The sequence below is a fragment of the Tachyglossus aculeatus genome, chromosome 6 (genome assembly GCF_015852505.1).
Source record: "Tachyglossus aculeatus isolate mTacAcu1 chromosome 6, mTacAcu1.pri, whole genome shotgun sequence".
NCBI lineage: Eukaryota > Metazoa > Chordata > Mammalia > Monotremata > Tachyglossidae > Tachyglossus > Tachyglossus aculeatus.
In genome coordinates this window covers 37,252,216-37,270,380 of record NC_052071.1, presented here as the reverse complement: position 1 = coordinate 37,270,380, position 18,165 = coordinate 37,252,216, and the positions used below count along the sequence as shown (strand labels likewise).

Sequence of the window (18,165 nt, the reverse complement as noted above, 5' to 3'; positions counted from 1 at the left end):
GTCTGCGTTTGTGAGGCACTGAACAAAGCCGTTACAGCCCCCAGAGGCTTGGGGAAGCCAACACTTTGGAAATAATCTGCATTTCCTCAGTCAGAGCTGGCTCATCTCTTCCTCCATGTCTCTCTCTGCTTCTCTCTTTCTCTCATTCTGTCTGTCTTTCTCTCACACGCTCATTGTGTCTCTCACTGTCTTCCTCTGACTCTGTCACTCTCCCTATCTCTGTGCCTCACTGTCTCTCTGTCTCACTTTGTCTCACTGTCTTTCCCTGTCACACTCTCTGACCCTGTCTCTCCCGGTCTCGCTGTCTCTTTCTCGCTCCCTCTCTCAGAGTAAGCCGTGATTCATCCACCTTAAGAGAACCGTGGCCTCATAGGTGTGTTCCTGCCTGCTTGCCCCCAGCCTGCTGTTCTGTTTGCAGTTGTTTGGGAGGGAGGTTGCTAGGCACAGAGCCAGTGAGGGTGAGTTTTCTCTTATTTAAAAAGCAAAAGAGGAAAAAAAAATCCAAACCCAACTAGACCCACAGGTCAGGAAGCTTGTAAACCAGATCTAGCTGAGCCTGGACAGATCCATTTGGAGACCGGAGAGGATCGGGTGTCTGCCCAAGCCGGGGTCAAGGTAAATGGTCCCTCCTCAGGTTGGCGGGGGGGAGGGTCCTGGCCCCTCTGGGTAGCGATGGCAGGGGCTGGGCCCGGTGGTGAGAATGTTTCTAAAAAGTGGAGCGGGAGGAAGGAGAGTGTAAGTCATGCGGGGGGAGTCGGTCTTTGAGGGGCCGGGACCCTCTCCGTCAACCCTCTCCCGTGGTCGCGTGAACATGTAGGAGAAAGCGGAGGAAGGTTGTGTGCTCTAATTGGGCTGCTGTGGAGGGGGGGTCTGCCTCTCGGGTCATTCCTGCATCTCCCCGTGGCCAGTTTTTTCAGTCAGTTCCAAGCTGGGGAGGGCCCCTGGGTCCCAGCATACAGAGGCGCTGAGCCGATTCTTTCCGGCTGGAAATCAGGCAAGAACAGACACCACATCTTGCCCTTAGCCGGAGGCAGTTGGATCCTTTCCCAGGGGAGATGGAGCCGTGGCCTGGATAGGAAGAGTGCGGAACCATGACCAGGAAGTGAGCTCCTCTGGGGCTCCAGGAAAGTTTAAGTGCAGGTGTTGGAAGACTTAGTCAATTCTGATTCCTTGTCCCCAGGCCCCTAGACTTTCCTGTCTCGGTGCTGGGCCCCTTCATGGGCTCCAGGTGTGTCCTGGGCTTCCAGAGAAGCAGCAGCGAATGGGCCTCTAAGAAACAGAAATAGGCTGCGCATTACAGCGGGGGTAGGTTTATTCCTTCTGGTCGGCTTCTCCCACTCCCGGTTTATTTTGCCATTTGATGGTCAGGTTCTGCGTCACCCGGACTTGCTCCCTTTATTCATCCTTGCCCCCAGTCCCACAATATTTGTGTGCCTATCTGTAATTATTCATTTATATTCATGTCTGACTCCCCCTCTAGGCTCTAAGCTCATTGTGGGCAGGGAATGTCTGTTTATTGTTATATGGTAATCTCCCAAGCGCTTTGTATAGTGCTCTGCATACAGTAAGCACTCAATAAATATAATGGAATGAATGATAATAATGGTGGTATTTGTTAAGCGCTTACTATGTGCCAAGCACTGTTCTTAGCACTGGGAGAGATACAAGCTAATCAGGCTGTCCCACGTGGGGCTCACAGTCTTAACCCCCATTTTCCAGATGAGGTAACTGAAGCACAGAGAAGTTAAGTGACTTGCCCAAAGTCACATAGCAGACAAGTGGTGGAGCTAGGGTTATTCATTCATTCAGTCGTATTTATTGAGCGCTTACTGTGTGCAGAGCGCTGTACTAAGCGCTTGGGAAGTACAAGTTGGCAACCCACGACCTCTGACTCCCAAGCCTGTGCTCTTTCCACTGAGCCACGCTGCTTCTCACAGTGAATGAATGCTTCATGATACCCCATCCCCAAGCCTGGGCTGGAGGTCTGTCTTTTTTTTTTTTAATGGCATTTAAGTGCTTACTATGTGCCAGTGCTAAGTACTGGAGTAGATGCAAGGTTGGACTCAGTCTTAATCCCCATTTTACCAATGAGGTAAGTGAGGCAAAGAAAAGTTAAGTGACTTGGCCAAGGTCACATAGCAGACAAGTGGCGAATCTGGAATTAGGACCCAGGTCCTCTGACTCCCAAGCCCGTGATCTTTCCACTGGGCCACGGAGCATCCCTCTCTGCCCACAGAGAAAGTATCTGCCAACTCTGTTGCATTGTACTCTCCCAAGGGCTTAGTACAGTGCTCTGTCCACAGTAAGCGTTCAACAGATACCATTCACTGATTTCTGGAATGAATTTTCTTAGGGCGCCCAAAGGGAGGGAAGAACCAGGGATTTGTTCAGCCCGTGCTGTAGAGAGGGGAGAAAAATCAATCAATCGTATTTATTGAGCGCTTACTGTGTGCAGAGCACTGGACTAAGCTCTTGGGAAGTACAAGTTGGCAACATCTAGAGACAGTCCCTACCCAACAGTGGGCTCACAGTCTAAAAGGGGGAGACAGGGAACAAAACCAAACATAGTAACAAAATAAAATAAATAGAATAGATAGGTAAGCCCAGCGAGGGGGAGGGACAGGCCCCCGAGAATGAGCCAGAACCCAGGTGCTCTTGGACTCTGTCTCTCTGGCCTGGGAAAAGGCTCCACCCATGGCCTGGAATCTGTTTCATTTGTCGGAGGATTCGGCAAGACACCACCTGGGCTTTGGGAGAAAGCTGCCGCCGACAGAGCGGTTTGAGCGGCTTCCTGGTGCCTTCTCTTCCCCCTTGCGGGCCCCAACCAGCCCGTCTTCCTGAGCCGTGGACTGGGGGAAGAGGTTGCACGTTCAGAGTCTTGGGAAAGCCCTCCATCCCCGCAGCCATGAGGCTCTTGAAGAATGCAGAGAGAGCCGTCATACTGGGAGGAAGTCAGGGTTTTGGACCTTTTTGAACATGTTTATGATCATGCCTCACTTCCTCACTCCACCGCTTCAACTCCTGTAAGAGCCTTATTTGGGCCTGGGCTGGGTCTGTGCACTTTAAGCTGGCTGGTGAGCTCTCCCCAGAGCAGGGTGGTCTGCCCCGTCACAGTTGGGGCCCCCCTCAGCAAGCGTGGCGGCTATAAGGCCGTTTCACTCGAGCAGAAGTCCTGCTATAGTGTTGGGGATAAAAGCTCCAGTAACTCCCAAGGACTCTGGAGCAGCCAAAGTGCCATGGATCCTAAGCCCCCAGGGACAGGTGTTCATAAAGCCAGACTTGGGCCAGGCTTAGCCTGTCCCCTATTTGGGGAGGGGTAGTAGCAGTGCGATCTGTAGGGTGGAAGTGAGCCCAGCTTAAATGGTTGTTTTATTTTGTTAATATGTTTGGTTTTGTTCTCTGTCTCCCCCTTCTAGACTGTGAGCCCACTGTTGGGTAGGGACTGTCTCTAGATGTTAGCAACTTGTACTTCCCAAGCGCTTAGTACAGTGCTCTGCACACAGTAAGCGCTCAATAAATATGATTGATTGCCCAGAAGCCTTCAGGGCAGCCGTGTGTATGATGGGGCAGTGCCTCCAGAGAAATGATTCCTGGGCCACTCCTGTTTCCTCCCAAACGGGTGTCCAATCCAGCTTGGTGTCTGGTAGGAGTTTAGAGCTGAGCTAGTGGAGGCAGGGATTAGGCTGGACCCAGCCCTGGATTTCAGGTCTATGTGTGTTTCTAGAAGTGAGGTTCAGTTTAGCCCCACGTTCTTAAGACGGAGCTCTACTCTCCCGTTCCCTTTGTCCTCTAAAGCTCCCACCCCGGCCCCCAATCTTCTCCCCCCGAAGGAAAGGGGCAGTCCATGGCCTGGGAACTAACCGGCTGGAGGTCTGGAAATGCTGGAGTATAGGGGAGGTACGCTGAGAGAAAACAGATAGTGAAAGCCGAGCCTCATCCCCACCCTCAACTCCCCTCGGAACGAATTGCCGCTCAGAGATGGTAACTCGAGCACCCCGGCCCCTGCGCTCCCCAAAGTCAGGAAATTTACTGACCGTCCAGGTCAGGACAGGGAGAAAAAGCAGGCAGCCAAATCCCACCCTCCCGTTGCCCCTGTCAGGAGGCAGGAGGGTCAGGAGAAGGATAAATAAAGACCTTCAGGATGAGAGGGCCGTTAACCACGATTCTGGACGTTTCACCAGCCACTTTAGGAGCAGAGAGCTGATTTCCCTGGGGAAGGAGCCCAGGTGGGCAGCTAGGGACTGGGGAAATCTTATGTGGCTAGTCACTGCGTGCAGAGCACTGTACTAAGCGCTTCAGAAAATACAGTACAGTAGAGGTGATTGAGTACAATCCATGCCCACAAGGAGCTTACAGTCTAGAGGGGGGGAGACAAGCACTGAAATAACCCCCCCTTACGACTCCCCTTAGAGTCTCTTCCTCTAGACTATATTTATTGAGGGTTTACTATGTGCAGAGCACTATACTAAGTGCTTGGGAGAATACAGTACAGTATTCATTCATTCATTCAATCATATTTATTGAGCGCTTACTGTATGCAGAGCACTGTACTAAGCACTTGGGAAGTACAAGTTGGCAACATATAGAGACAGTCCCTACCCAACAACGGGCTCACAGTCTGGAAGGGGGAGACAGACAACAAAACAAAACATGTGGACAGGTGTCAAGTCATCAGAATTAATAGAAATAAAGCTAGGTGCACATCATTACCAAAATAAATAGAATAGTAAATATGTACGAGTAAAAAATAGAGTAATAAATCTGTACAAACATATATACAGGTGCTGTGGGGAAGGGAAGGAGGTAGGGCAGGGGGGATGGGGAGGAGGAGAGGAAAAAGGGGGCTCAGTGTGGGAAGGCCTCCTGAAGGAGGTGAGCTTTCAGTAGGGCTTTGAAGGGAGGAAGAGAGCTAGCTTGGCGGATGGGCAGAGGGATTGGGGGCATTCCAGGCCCCGGGGAGGATGTGGGCCGGGGGTCGATGGCGGGACAGGCGAGAACGAGGTCCAGTGAGGAGGTTAGTGGCAGAGGAGCGGAGGGTGCGGGCTGGGCTGGAGAAGGAGAGAAGGGAGGTGAGGGAGGAGGGGGCGAGGTGATGGACAGCTTTGAAGCTGAGAGTGAGGAGTTTTTGCTTGATGCATAGGTTGACGGGCAGCCACTGGAGGTTTTTGAGGAGGGGAGTAACATACCCAGAGCATTTCTGCACAAAGGTGATCTGGGCAGCAGTGTGAAGTATAGACTGAAGTGGGGAGAGACAGGAGGATGGGAGATCAGAGAGGAGGCTGATGCAGTAATCCAGTCAGGATAGGATGAAAGATTGAACAATAGAGGCAATAGGCCTGTTCACTTCCCACAAAGAGCTTTTATTCTAGAGGAGACAGATGTTAAATTACAGATAAGTGTGCGTGTATGTGTGTGTGTGCGCTGTGGGACTGAGAATGGATGAATATCAAGTGCTTAAAAGGGTAAAGATCCAAATTCATAGGTGACGAAGAAGGGAGGAATAGTGGAAATCAGGGCTTAGTCTGGGAAAACCTTTTGCAGATGTGAATTTAATAAGGTTTTGAAGGTGGGGAAAGTGGTGGCCTGTCATATACCAAAGGGGATGGAGTTTCAGGCCAGAGGGAGGATGTTGGGCAAGGGGTCTCACAAAATAGGTAAGATTTAGATAGAGCAATTAAGTTGGTGTTAAAGGAAAGAAGAGTGCAGAAGGGGTGGTGGGAAATCAGAGGTAAGTTAGGTGGGGGCGAGCTGGTCAAATGCTTTAAAGCCGATGGTAAGGAGTTTTTGTTTGATGCTGGAGGTTCTTGAAGAGTGGGGAGATGTGGACCCAACATTTTTAAGAAAAATGACCCGGGCAGCAGAGTGAAGTATGGACTGGAATGGGAAGAGACAGGAGGCAGTAAGGTCAGTGAGGAGATTAATGTAGTCAGGATGGGATAGGATAAGTGCTTGGGTCAGCATAATAGCAATTTGGGTAGTGAGGAAAGGGTGATTCTAGTGGTTTTGTAAAGGCAGAACCGACTGTAGTTGGTGACGTTGAACCTGTGGGTTGAATGAGAGAGATGAGTCGAGGATAATGCCAGTGTTTCCGAGTTGAGGGACAGAGAGGATAGTGGTGTTGCCTACAGTGAGGGGAAAGGCAAAGGGAGGACAGGATTTGGCTGGGAAGATCATTCATTCATTCAGTTGTATTTATTGAGCGCTTACTGTGTGCAGAGCACTGGACTAAGTGCTTGGGAAGGACAAGTCGGCAACATATAGAGATGGTCCCTACCCAGCAACAGGCTCACAGTCTAGAAGGGGGAGACAGACAACAAAACAAAACATGTAGACAGGTGACAAAACATGTAGCCAGGTGGACATGCTTAATTTGAGGTGACAGCGGGACATCCACCTAGAGATGCCCTGAAAGCAGGAGGGAATGTGAGACTGTAGAGAAGGAGCGACATCAGGGCTGGAGAGGTAGAGTCATCCACATAGAGAGGGTAATCGAAGACTTGGGAGTGAATGAGTGCTCCATGGGAGTGGGTGTAAGTGGAAAATAGAAGGGGTCCCGGAACTGAGACTTGAGGGACTCCTACTGCTAGAGGGTGGGAGGCAGAGGAGGAGCCTGCGAAAGAGACTGAAAAGGAGCAGTCAGAGAGATAGGAGGAGAACCAGGAGAAGACAGTGTCAGCCTGAAGCCAAGGCTAGATAACATTTCCAGGAGGAGGGGATGGTCCACAGTATCAAAGGCAGCTGAGAGGTTGAGGAGGATTAGGATGGAGTAGAGGCTGTTGAATTTGGCAAGAAGATAGCCATTGGTGACCTTAGAGAGGCTGGTTTCTATGGAGCGAAGCGGGAGGAAGCCCGATTTTGAGGGACCAAGGAGAGAATTGGAGGAGAGGAAGTGGAGGCAGCAGGTGTAGCCAACTTGCTTAAGGAGTTTGGAGAGGAATGGTAGGGAGAAGCAGGGCTGTAAGGTATTTGGGTATTGGGGGGGGAGATTTCCACCTCCAGAGATCTTATTGGGATAGGCCTGGGTCCTCCTTTTCCCCCCACCCACATCCCTGTTATGCTTCCTCCTTTGTGACAATAATAATAATTGTGGTAGAAGTGCTTACTATGTGCTAAGCACTGGGGTAGAGAGAAAATGATCAGGTCGGACACAGTCCCTGTCCCAAATGGGACTCCCAGTAAGACACTCCAAGTGACTGTGCTGACCAGAAGCTCTGGCTTTACTCCTCCTAGAAGAGAAGGCCCAAGTAAACCTGTACAGAGTGAATGCCGCTGCCCCCCAGAATCCCCTCCCCCTAGAGATCAGCGTGGTCCCGGACCAGGCCTGGGGGTGTAAGCCTAAACTGGGGCAGATTGGCAGTCTGCTTTGTTCTGATCCAGAGATACTCCAGGCCCACCCTAGAGAACTCCTTGTGTGGCCTGAGAAAAGCTCCCAGCTCCCCAGGAACACCGTGGGCTCCTGGATGAGACATCTTTCTCCCTGACCCCCCAGGCTGGGCACCAGCTAAAGCCAGAGCAGCCTGCTCCTAACTCCCGGCCCCACTCAGTGTTACTGGTCTCCCACGGTTCTGTTTTCTCCAACAGGAGCACTGCCTTTCCCAGACTCAGAAAACGCTTCCGCTCCCCCAGTAAAGTCGGCTTTTGTCTTACAAGGAGAGGGGTCAGCTGCTGTTCCCCAGAGCCACACTGAGGAAGCGCCTCGTATGACAGCAGCTTCCCTATAAAGTCACAAAGAAGGGAGGCTGTGTGTCTGTGAGAGAGAGGGAGAGAGAAAGGGTGAGAGAGAATTTCCAGATGTTGACATAAGATTTGGAAATGAAACAAATTGGACTAGAATGACAAGGATTTGCAGTTCTGAGCTGAGGTCTCGTTTCCCCCAAGCCCACTGCCCTGTTCCTGCTCCTGAGTCTCAGGGACAGGTGAGATACGCCGGCTACATCACTACTAAAGCAGGGCCTAGGAGTCTCTGGCTGTCCCCCTCAACCTTTACCTTTCCAGACTGAAAAGTTCCCATCTTGTCAATCAATCTTCATCCAGAAGTGACTCAGCTCTCTCTGATCATTTGCCCTTCTCCAGTTCTGCTGCGTCCTCCTGAGATGCAGCCCATCTGCCCGTAGTTTAGTGGAAGGACAGAATAATGCTTTATGTTGGGTTTTCTTTCCCGTTCCCCGCAGATGGTACGGTAGACGCTTGTTGATGGTGGTTCCTCTATATTGTGTGGGCAGAGTAGCCAGGTTCGATACCGAGGCAAATCGGCTGGTGTGGAGCCCTCGGCGGCAGTGGGGGCAGAGGGGGGAACTAGTAATAAGGAGCAAAATGTAGAAGGGCAACTCTTTAAGCCGCCTCCTCCCTATCCCAGGATGGAGTGCGTGAGTCACGGGATGTGGGAGCTGATTTGGTCCTGCCCCAGCCAATTTCTGCTGGACTCGGAGGCCCCGCCGCTTGCGTCTGGAGGGGAAGGTGGGACCCCTGAAAGTGTGGGGCTTGGGGCTTTTAATCAGATGATCCTTCAGTCAGCGGTACTTATCGAACACTTCACTGTGTGCAGAGCACTGTACTAAGCGCTTGCGAGGGTGCAGAACAACAGAGTTGGTGGACACGTTCCATGCCCACAAGGGGCTTGCAGGCTAGATGGGGAGGCTGATAGTCATAAAAATCAATAAATTAGACCCTGATTTGCCATTCCCTGGAGGCAACCACTCCTGGGGTTCGCCAACCGTTGGCAGAGCAAGAGTAGTCATGGCGTCTTGGGTGGAGTCCCCCTCACCCAGTGGAATGGGAGGTGGTAAGTGGAGGACTGATGGGCGACAGTCAGATTCCCGCTGCAGGCCGGGAGGGAAAGGGGAAGGGGAAGACTCATCCAGGTATTGGCTGCTGTGGCTTCAGTCTTGAAAGCACAGAGTTTTTGCTGGAAAATTGGGAAGCAGAGAACATTCCTAGAGGGATTTCTCCCATCTGTCTGTGGCAGAAGAGATTAGAGACCTGCTGGATCGGCATCTTCGCCCCAAAAAACTTGACCCGATCAGCAAAGTAAAGGTCAAGTGGGATCATCTTGGGCAAAGAGAGGATACCGGTTGGGTTGAGCGTGTAAGCGAGCAGCACTGTAATAAGAGCTTGGGAGAGTACAATATAGCAATAAACTGACACATTCCCTGCCCACAATGAGCTTACGGTCTAGAGGGGGGAGACAGACATTAATATAAAGAAATCACAGTTGTGTATATAAGTGCTGTGGGATTGGAAGAGGGGTTGAATAAAGGGAGCACTTCACAGACCGGACACTGATGGCCCCTGATGACACCAGCTGTCAGTGGGAGGCAGGTTACAGGCCCCACACAACCAAAACTACCCCATAGATGAAACCAACAGTTTTCATCCCAAGCCCAAAACATGGTGACAGAATTCTCCCGTTTGACCATTCCCTGGGGGTGGAGTGAAACAAGAACTAACTAGGTTGAAGAGGATTTTTTTTTGGAAAAGGATTTTGTTTAGTCTTGTGCTTCAATTGCTTGTGAAAGAAATTTTCCTACTTCTAGAAGAACCAGGCTCACTGAAGAGTTTCCCGTTCAGTGACCCTGTTTGTCACTTTAATGTTGGCATCGTTGAAGGCATCACAGGAAGGCAGGAAGTATCCATTATGATTTAGACCCTGGGTTGTGGAACTATGTTATTTCAAGTGCAGTCTGTTCCACCATAATGCAGGGGTTTGTGTACCTGAAAAAGCTCAAGTTCACGAAAATGTGGAATGTAGAACGCACTTGAAATTTCCTTAAAATTCTCATCTTGATTTGCCCTTGAGACCAAGGTTTTTCTGTTCTTCAGCTCACCCCTACATTTTTTGAACTCTGCCAGTGTGGTTTAATGTACACTATAATGTACCTATAATAGTGTAATGGTTTTCCAGACACCTCTGGTCCTGCAGTCTAGCAGAGCGACTTGTCTGTGGGATTGAAGGAAGTGCACAGTGTGCAGACGGCTTCAAACCTACCCTGGGATCATTTCAGTGTTCTGGCCTCATATCCGCTTTCTGAACCCATATCCCCTGGTGGAAAATATTCTGTTTGGTTTTAGGTATTGTGGAAAGAAAATGAATTGGATGACTCAGTTTGGCCTCTGCCACCCCCGCCCCCATCTTGTCTCTCCGTTTAGAGTATAAGGGGCAGAGTCCTCTGAAGTACAAGATTGCCCTTGTATGCTTCGTATGCATACACCTGCTTCTAATCTGTCTCCGGACAACCCTAGAAGAACCCAATTCTGTGAAAAATCGCAATGGCGAAGAGATTGTGTTCCATCTTTATGTTGGAAGTGCAGATTTCCCATTATCCTGGGGCAGGATAGGATTCTATTTAAGGCAGTGAAAAGAGTCCTTTTCCAGAACGTTCCTGGTCCCCAGAGGATTTTCACCTCATTTTAACTGGGCTACCTTTTCATTCACTTCCGGGCTGTCACCTCTCGGAATTTTAAGGCCACATGAATGACTTGCAGGCGTGTTGGGTTTGGTGTTCCTGCTTCCTCTCAAGAGCGTGTTTCATTCGTATTAATGCTGGGGACCGACAGCCTTGTTCCGGCTGACGCATCTTCAGTATCAGAAGTGTAACTGTCCTTTTTGGTTTGTCCACTTTACGGGTTGGCCTGACTTCCTTTCCCCACTCTCTGGCAGCTGATCTTTTCTTTGGAACCATTGTAGGCCAGCCAGCAGTGCTCTTGCCCAGCCCCTTGGTCCACATGCCCACATCCTCCGCCTTCATCGTCATCAATCGTATTTATTGAGCGCTTACTATGTGCAGAGCACTGTACTAAGCGCTTGGGAAGTACAAATTGGCAACATCTAGAGACAGTCCCTACCCAACAGTGGGCTCACAGTCCGCCTTGCCATTGGGGTGGTGCTGCTAGGATCCTGTTGGCCCTTGCTCTGCCACTCGGTTTCTTCCGAGTTGGGATTGGGGGTGAAATAATGGGCCCGGCATAGCAGCCTGGGTGCTGGGTTGCTCCATCCCCGGCCTGTGGTACCTACCTACCTTGTCTGGCCATCTGGGTGAGAAGAGTGGGCATGACTTGGGGGATGATGGTGGTCCTGCAGAATGGGACGTCCCTCCTGCCTCGGGACAAAGGTTGATATCTGGCCAGGATTGCCGTATTCCCTTCATCATGCCTTCCCCCAGCTCCTGACCGTGTCTGTGTTTTCACGTCCCCCTCCCTCACCCTCCTCTCCCTTTTCTCCACAGGGCCTCCCCAGGGACCCCGGCTACTGGTCAAGAGCCTCTCCCTGGAACCGGGCCAGAGCTCTGAGCCCCACCCGGAGATCCCTCAGAGTCTGCGCTCGGACCCTGGTCCCCCAAGTCACCCTGACGGTGGCCACGGTGGGCTTGGGGAGCCCCCCAGTCTCAAGCCGTCACCCCAGAAGCGGCTCCCAGGCCCCAAGCCTCAAGGTGACATGTGGATGAGATCGGCGGGTGGGGAACTGAGATGGGGCTGGGGATTTTTCTGTTCCCTCTCTTCATCGCCTCTAGGCATGGACTCCGTCCTGCGTGATGAGAGGAGGGAGCTTAAGGCCTAGCTTCTGGCTAGTTGAGGGGATGAGGGAGAGCTTGGAGAGGGACTAGACGGTGGGCTATGGGAGGGGCAGGAGAGGAGTAGACGCTAGCCCTGCCCAGGCTGAAACAAGCAATGGCCCGCCCTGGCCTGGCCTGCCCCAGGAGTTCAGCCCTGAATCCCCACCGGGCCAGTGGAGTGTGGAACACGTCAGACGTCCCGGGTTGTCCCAGTGGACTGAGAGATCAGAGTCTTTCCGCATGCTGGGCTGGGCAGTTCTGGCTCTTGCCGGGACTTGCTTCCTGCCTAGCCCCATCTCCCTAAAAGAGGCCCCTAGCGAGGAGGAGAGTGTGGGTTTGGGACCTCGCTGTCTCTGAAAAGGAGCCTTTTCTGGCCTGCGCTCCAGTGCCAACAGTCGCTGTGCTGGGCAGCGCTGGTGGGGCAGAGGCCTGGAGTAATAATAATAATGATGAGGATGGTATTTGTTAAGCGCCTACTATGTGCAAAGCCCTGATCTAATCTGACCTGCTGTGAGCACCAGAAACCCAGATGCTGACCCTGTGGATTGGGGGGCATCGAGGCCTGGCACAAGAGGTTGCCCAGGTTGGCTCTCGCTGGGGAGGGAACATCCGTGTAAAGTGGGGATTAAGACTGTGAGCCCCACGTGGGACAGCTGATCACCTTGTAACCTCCCCAGCGCTTAGAACAGTGCTCTGCACGTAGTAAGCGCTTAATAAATGCCATTATTATTATTATTATTATTATTATTATCCGTGCAGCTCTCCCCACAAACACCACCTCAGACATAGGCCCACCGCCTCCACACTTGCAGAGAGCACAGCTCTTCCCAACACCCCCCGCCCAGCCTTCCCCAGGGCCTGGGCTCTGGCTCCCATTGCCCCCCAGGGCCATTCTGGGGGATCCCACTGTCTCTCCTCTAAGACCAGACAGGGCCTCCAGGCACTGCAGGGTCAGGAACGACAAAGGCGGCTCCGGCCCCAGGAGCGGGATGGCCCCACCCTGTGGGAGCTAAAGTGGGAGCGCTGGGGGACTTGTGGCTTTTCTTTTTTAGACATTTCCCTTCCTTGGCTTTTTATCCTCTGTCACTGGCTTGGGAGGGGCAATCAGTGCAGCTCAGAGCCCAGGTTAGAACTGCTTGGAGCCCCGCGCTGGAAAGCCGGTGGGGAAGCCTGTGGCGGAGGCTCACCGGAGGGAAGGAGGTAACTGGGGAAGGGGCAGAACTTGGGGCCAGCAGAGAGCAATTCAGGAGGTGGGAGGGACTGGAGGGACTGGAGGTGGCTGAGGCCATATGGAAGGAACCAAACTTGGTCACCCCTGGTAGGATCATCATCATCAATCGTATTTAATGAGCGCTTACTATGTGCAGAGCACTGTACTAAGCGCTTGGGAAGTCCAAATTGGCAACATCTAGAGACAGTCCCTACCCAACAGTGGGCTCACAGTCTAAAAGGGGGAGACAGAGAACAAAACCAAACATACTAACAAAATAAGTAGGATGAACTAGGGTGGATGGAAACCTCGAAGTGGGGCTGGATGGGGCTGTTGTTGCCGGATTGTACTTTCCAAGCGCTTAGTCCAGTGCTCTGCACACAGTAAGCGCTCAGTCAATACAGTTGAATGAATGGGTGAATATTGTAGTAGCAGTATTAGTAGCAGCCGCAGTAGTATTTCTTAAGCTCTTAGGATGTGCAGGGTACTAAGCGCTGGGAAAGTATCCAGAAGTGGGAATTAGTCTCCGGGCAGGGATTTGTCCCAGGCTGGGGAGGAAATGTGCTCTCTGGGTGAAGCTGGGGCCGGTGGCAACTTGAAGGGCTCAGGACACCACCCTTCAGAGTCTGGTCAGTCCTCCGTGCCACTAGTGAGCTGAGGTCCTGTTGTGATCCACTCTGCTCTCCTTTTCCTCTGTAACCACCCCTCTCCCTCGCTCCTGCCCCGTCCAGTGCCCCCGAAGCCCGCCCACCTGCAGAGTGGCCGCCCGGCCCGGTTACCCGAGTCGATCCCACCGCCTCCTTCTCGTCCTCTTCCCGCGGACCCCCGGCTGGGCCGGAGCCCTCTCTCCCGCACTGACAGCAAGGATGGAGTAGGAGCCTCAGCTGTGTCGTCCCTCATTGAGAAGTTTGAGAGGTGAGGGAGTGGGCAGGTGTTCGGGGGCCGCTTGGGCCACCTCTCCTCGGGCTCCCTCCCCACGCTGTGGGGTCTGCCCGCCTCGGAGAGGAAGCCCCAGGCCTCTGCCGGTGGGGGTGGAAGGGGGGAGCACAGTCGGGTTGGAAGGGGGGTCCCCGGCACTGTGATTGGCAGGAGTGTCAAGAGAGGGTGGGATATATGTTGCCAATTTGTACTTCCCAAGCGCTTAGTACAGTGCTCTGCACACAGTAAGCGCTCAATAAATATGCTTGATGATGATGATGATGAAAAGGAGTGGCCAACGCCTCCAGAGCCGCATCCTGCCGGGGAGGATGCAGGGGGCCTGGGAGGGGCTAGGAGGTGAGACACGAGGAGGAGAAGACCCAGGGAATTGGACCCCATCTTTCCCTGTTCTAATAACAATGATGGCATTTGTTAAGCGCTTACTGTGTGCCAAGCACCGTTCTAAGCCCTGGGGGGGGAATACAAGGTAATCAGGTTGTCCCACGTGGGGCTCACAGTCTTCACCCCCATTTTCTAGATGAGGTAACTGAGGCCCAGAGAAGTGAAGTGACTTGCCCAAAGCCCCACAGCTGACAAGTGGCGGAGCCGGGATTAGAACCCGTGACCGCCGACTCCCAAGCCCGGGCTCTTTCCACTGAGCCAAGCTGCTTCTCTAGCTGGGGCTTCCCCCATCTCTGGGTCCAGGGCCTGCTTGGAGATTCTGGGGTCTCCGTCCTCCATCGGGAATGGGGACGGGTGGGACCTTTGTCCTCTGGCCCCGCTTCCCGGACAGTGGACGCGGAGAGCCCAGGGATGGCCTCACGCCTCTGTTTCTCTCCCCCCACCCCGACCCCCCGGCAGAGAACCCGTCATCCTGGCTCCGGACAGGAGCTCCCTGTGTCCCAGCCCGGGCCTAGACTCCACCCCGGACACGGGCTCGGCCAGCGACGTCTCCCAACCCGGTGGCCCCCCGGAGCACCGAGGCCCGCTGGAGTCGGGCTGCGGCATGGCCGAGCTGACCCACAAGTTGCTGGACATCTTGGAGCTGCGGGACCGCGGGGGCGGGAGCGGCGGCGGCGGCGGCGGCGGCGGCGGAGGAGACCGTTCGGGCTACTCCACGGACAGCTCGGCGGAGAGCCGGCCCTGCCTGCGGGGCGAGGGCCCGCCCTGCCTGCTGGCCCACGATGGCAGCGGCAAGCTGGCCAACCGGGACAGCGGCATCGACAGCATCAGCTCGCCCTCCAACAGCGAGGAGATCTGCTTCGTCAGCGAGGAGCCCCCCGGGCCCGGCGGGGAGGCCGGGGAGCCGGTCGGACCCCCGCCCCTCGTGACCCGCAAGCGCCGCTCCACCCGGGACTCGGAGGTGGACAGCGACCTGGAGGAGGGCAGCGGGGACGAGGCGGAGCTGCCGCCCCCCAAACCCGAGAGGCAGGAGTCCGTGGAGGTGAGCCCTGCCTCCCCACAAACCCTTTCCCTCAGCTCCCCAGGCCCTTGGGATCCCGCCAGCCGCTCTTCTCCTTCCCCAGGGCCTCGGGAAGGGTGGCTTCCTCAAAATGCAGCTCACCCTGGGGAGGAGCTCAGCTTTGGCTTCCCCAACAGCAGGAGCTAGGAGCGGGGAATGGTTTGGCAGCAGGAGCCGAGCTGTGGTCTGGGAGCTGGCTCCAAGCAGGCAGGAGGGAGCAGGCCGGGCTCCAGGCCTACCCAAGAGAAGAGGAGGAGGAGGTTGGGCGCGGCCTTTTCTCCCGGAGGAGCCCAATCGGTGCTGATCCTCCGGGGCTCCCCGTGGGCACCGTTGGGACGGGGTGGGTCCTGAGGCAGGCAGGGAGCGGGCATCAGGGTTGAGATGGGTCCCTTGTGTGGACCGGGAGCTGCCAGAGTGTGTCTGGCCTCTCCGGAGTCAATTTCTGAGCACGCTAATCCTCTCCCTGAGAGTTCATTCATTCAGGCGTATTTATTGGGTGCTCGCTGTGTGCAGAGCGCTGTACTAAAGTCTTGGAAAGTACAATACAGCAAGAAAGAGAGACCGTCCCTGCCCACGACGGCTCAGGGCTGGAAGGAGCCAGAGCCCGGGTCTAGCAGCCTGGGCTTTTCCTGGCCGTAAATCCTGGGTCCTGGCCCCAGCCGAGCCTAGCGGGCTCAAGTGCGCTTGTGAGTTCGGGGAAAGGGGGTTCTGGACGGCGGGGTAAAGGGGGCAATTGCTGCTGGAACCACCGTGGAGCAAGGATGCAGTATCAATCAATCAATCAATCGTATTTATTGAGCGCTTACTGTGTGCAGAGCACTGTACTAAGAGTTTGGGAAGTACAAGTTGGCAACATATAGAGACAGTCCCTACCCAACAGTGGGCTCACGGTCTAAAAGGGGGAGACGGAGAACAAAACCAAACATACTAACAAAATAAAATAAATAGAATAGATATGTACAAGTAAAATAGAGTAATATGTACAAACATATATACATATATACAGGTGCTGTGGGGAAGGGAAGGAGATAAGGTGGGGGGGATGGAGAGGGGGACGAGGGGGAGAGGAAGGAAGGGGCTCAGTCTGGGAAGGCCTCCTGGAGGAGGTGAGCTCTCAGTAGGGTCTTGAAGGGAGGAAGAGAGCTAGCTTGGTGGATGGGCAGAGGGAGGGCATTCCAGGCCCCCGGGGATGATGTGAGCTGGGGGTCGATGGCAGGACAGGCGAGAACGAGGCATGGTGAGGAGATTAGCGGTAGATTAGCAGTAGAGCTTTGTAGGGTTTGAGTGAGCTTTGCGGGTGCGGGAGAGGAGTCCCAGTGGTCCCAAACCCCGAGGTCAGTGGCATCTGGGCTTCCTCCCTCTCTCACTCCCTCCTCTGGGGCTTCCGACAACTGGAGGGGACTCTGCAGCCTGCCAGCTGGGTGTGCATGGCGGTTACTGAGAGCTCTTGGAATTGCAATCAATCGATCAATCAATCAATTGTATTTATTGAGCGCTTACTGTGTGCAGAGCACTGTACCAAGCGCTTGGGAAGTCCAAGTTGGCAACATATAGAGACAGTCCCTACCCAACAGTGGGCTCACAGTCTACACACAAGTCCCAGTTGTCCACGGGCGTGACTGTGGGCATGGCCGCAGCCCCTAAAAGTGTGAGGTCTGTGCCCCCTTCCAGCTGCACCCAGGCCTGACTATGGGATCATTCCCAGAGTAAGGCCGGTCAGAACAGTTGCCCCAGGCCCGGGCCCCACTACCCGGCGAGCCGGACTGCCTTGGCAAAGTCCCTAGCAGCCCAGCCGATCATCCCTCCTCCTCCTCCTCCTCTTGGGAGACAACACCAGACCTCCTGAGCGGGTGAGGTCTCCTGGGCTGGGGCACGGGGCTGTCAAAGGTGTCAGCCGTTGGGGCGGAGCAGGTCTCCTTTGAATGTCACCACGTCACCAGAGGATCATTATTAGTCGGGGAAGTTGCCTCATGGCAGCCTTGACCCTACGTCCGCTCCCACCCCCCTTTCTGGGGACCTTCCGGACAGCCCCACGTCCTAGGGAGTCTCCCCCTCCTTGAGGCAGGACAGCAGGAAGGCCGAGGCGGGGGGCCCCCGAGCTTCGGGCTCAGGATTATCTGAAACTGAAGGATTCTGAGAGGGGCGCGGCGGGGCTGGTGACTGCGCTGTTTGGCAGCACAGGAGCGTGTGTCCTGACTGCCGTCTCGATCACTGGGGAAGGTGAGAGAGGAAGAGCGTGAGCGGTGGAGCTTTTGCTCTTCAGATGCCGCCTATCCCTGACCACTCGGATTCCACTCGGGGCTGGTGGCCCCGGGCCCCGCTCCCCACTGAGGTTGGCCCTGCCAGCCGGGCTGGGACCCCGTGAATCCAGAAGGGAGGCTGGGACACAGGCTGGAGATCTCTGGCCGGGGGAGAGCTCTACCACACGTGGGGTGGGTGAGGCCCCCACCCCACAATGGAAGGAGCTTCGAAATGGTGGCAGGCAGGAGGGGCCTGGCACCAGCTTCAACCTGGCCTCCACCGTCGTGTGGCCTGGCCCGGGTGGGTCCGGTCCAAGGTGCCAAAGGATGTGGGAAGAGACATGTGTGGAAACCTGCCCAGAGAGGCAGGGTCTCAGGAGGGGCCGGGCCTCAGTTCCACCGCCCATCTGGGCCACCCAGGCAGGCATGGTATCACCACCCTGGGATCCCAAGACGGGACTGGGACGTTTGACAGCAAGCGCTCGGGCCGGGACGGGGGCTTGGCAGCCATGGGTGTGGGATTGAGGCCTGGTGCCCTGCCCGCCTTTCTCTCTCTCTCTTCTCCTGCACCTGACCCCATCTACTCTTCACTAGCTGACCGTCCAGCAGAAGGTATTCCACATCGCCAATGAACTCCTGCAGACCGAGAAGGCCTACGTGTCCCGGCTTCATCTGCTGGATCAGGTAACGGGCCTCGGTGACCGACGGAGGGGAAAGGGGGACAGTCTGAGCTGTGCCCTGAGGCGACCTACCCTGGTTCCTAATGGGAAGGTGGGCTCCGAGAAG

The 18,165-nt window shown here is 54.6% G+C and overlaps 1 protein-coding gene across 2 annotated transcripts in view; it reads left to right on the top strand.

Moving 5' to 3' along the window:
• FGD1 (FYVE, RhoGEF and PH domain containing 1) overlaps nucleotides 1-18,165 on the top strand; it is a 126,494-nt gene that overhangs the window by 92,922 nt on the left and 15,407 nt on the right. For both annotated transcript variants that reach the window (XM_038747832.1, XM_038747833.1), the window contains exons 2-5: nucleotides 11,223-11,426; nucleotides 13,491-13,674; nucleotides 14,539-15,121; nucleotides 17,974-18,063. In XM_038747832.1, the coding sequence (XP_038603760.1) occupies nucleotides 11,223-11,426; nucleotides 13,491-13,674; nucleotides 14,539-15,121; nucleotides 17,974-18,063 (1,061 nt within the window). The remainder of the gene's footprint in view (nucleotides 1-11,222; nucleotides 11,427-13,490; nucleotides 13,675-14,538; nucleotides 15,122-17,973; nucleotides 18,064-18,165) is intronic.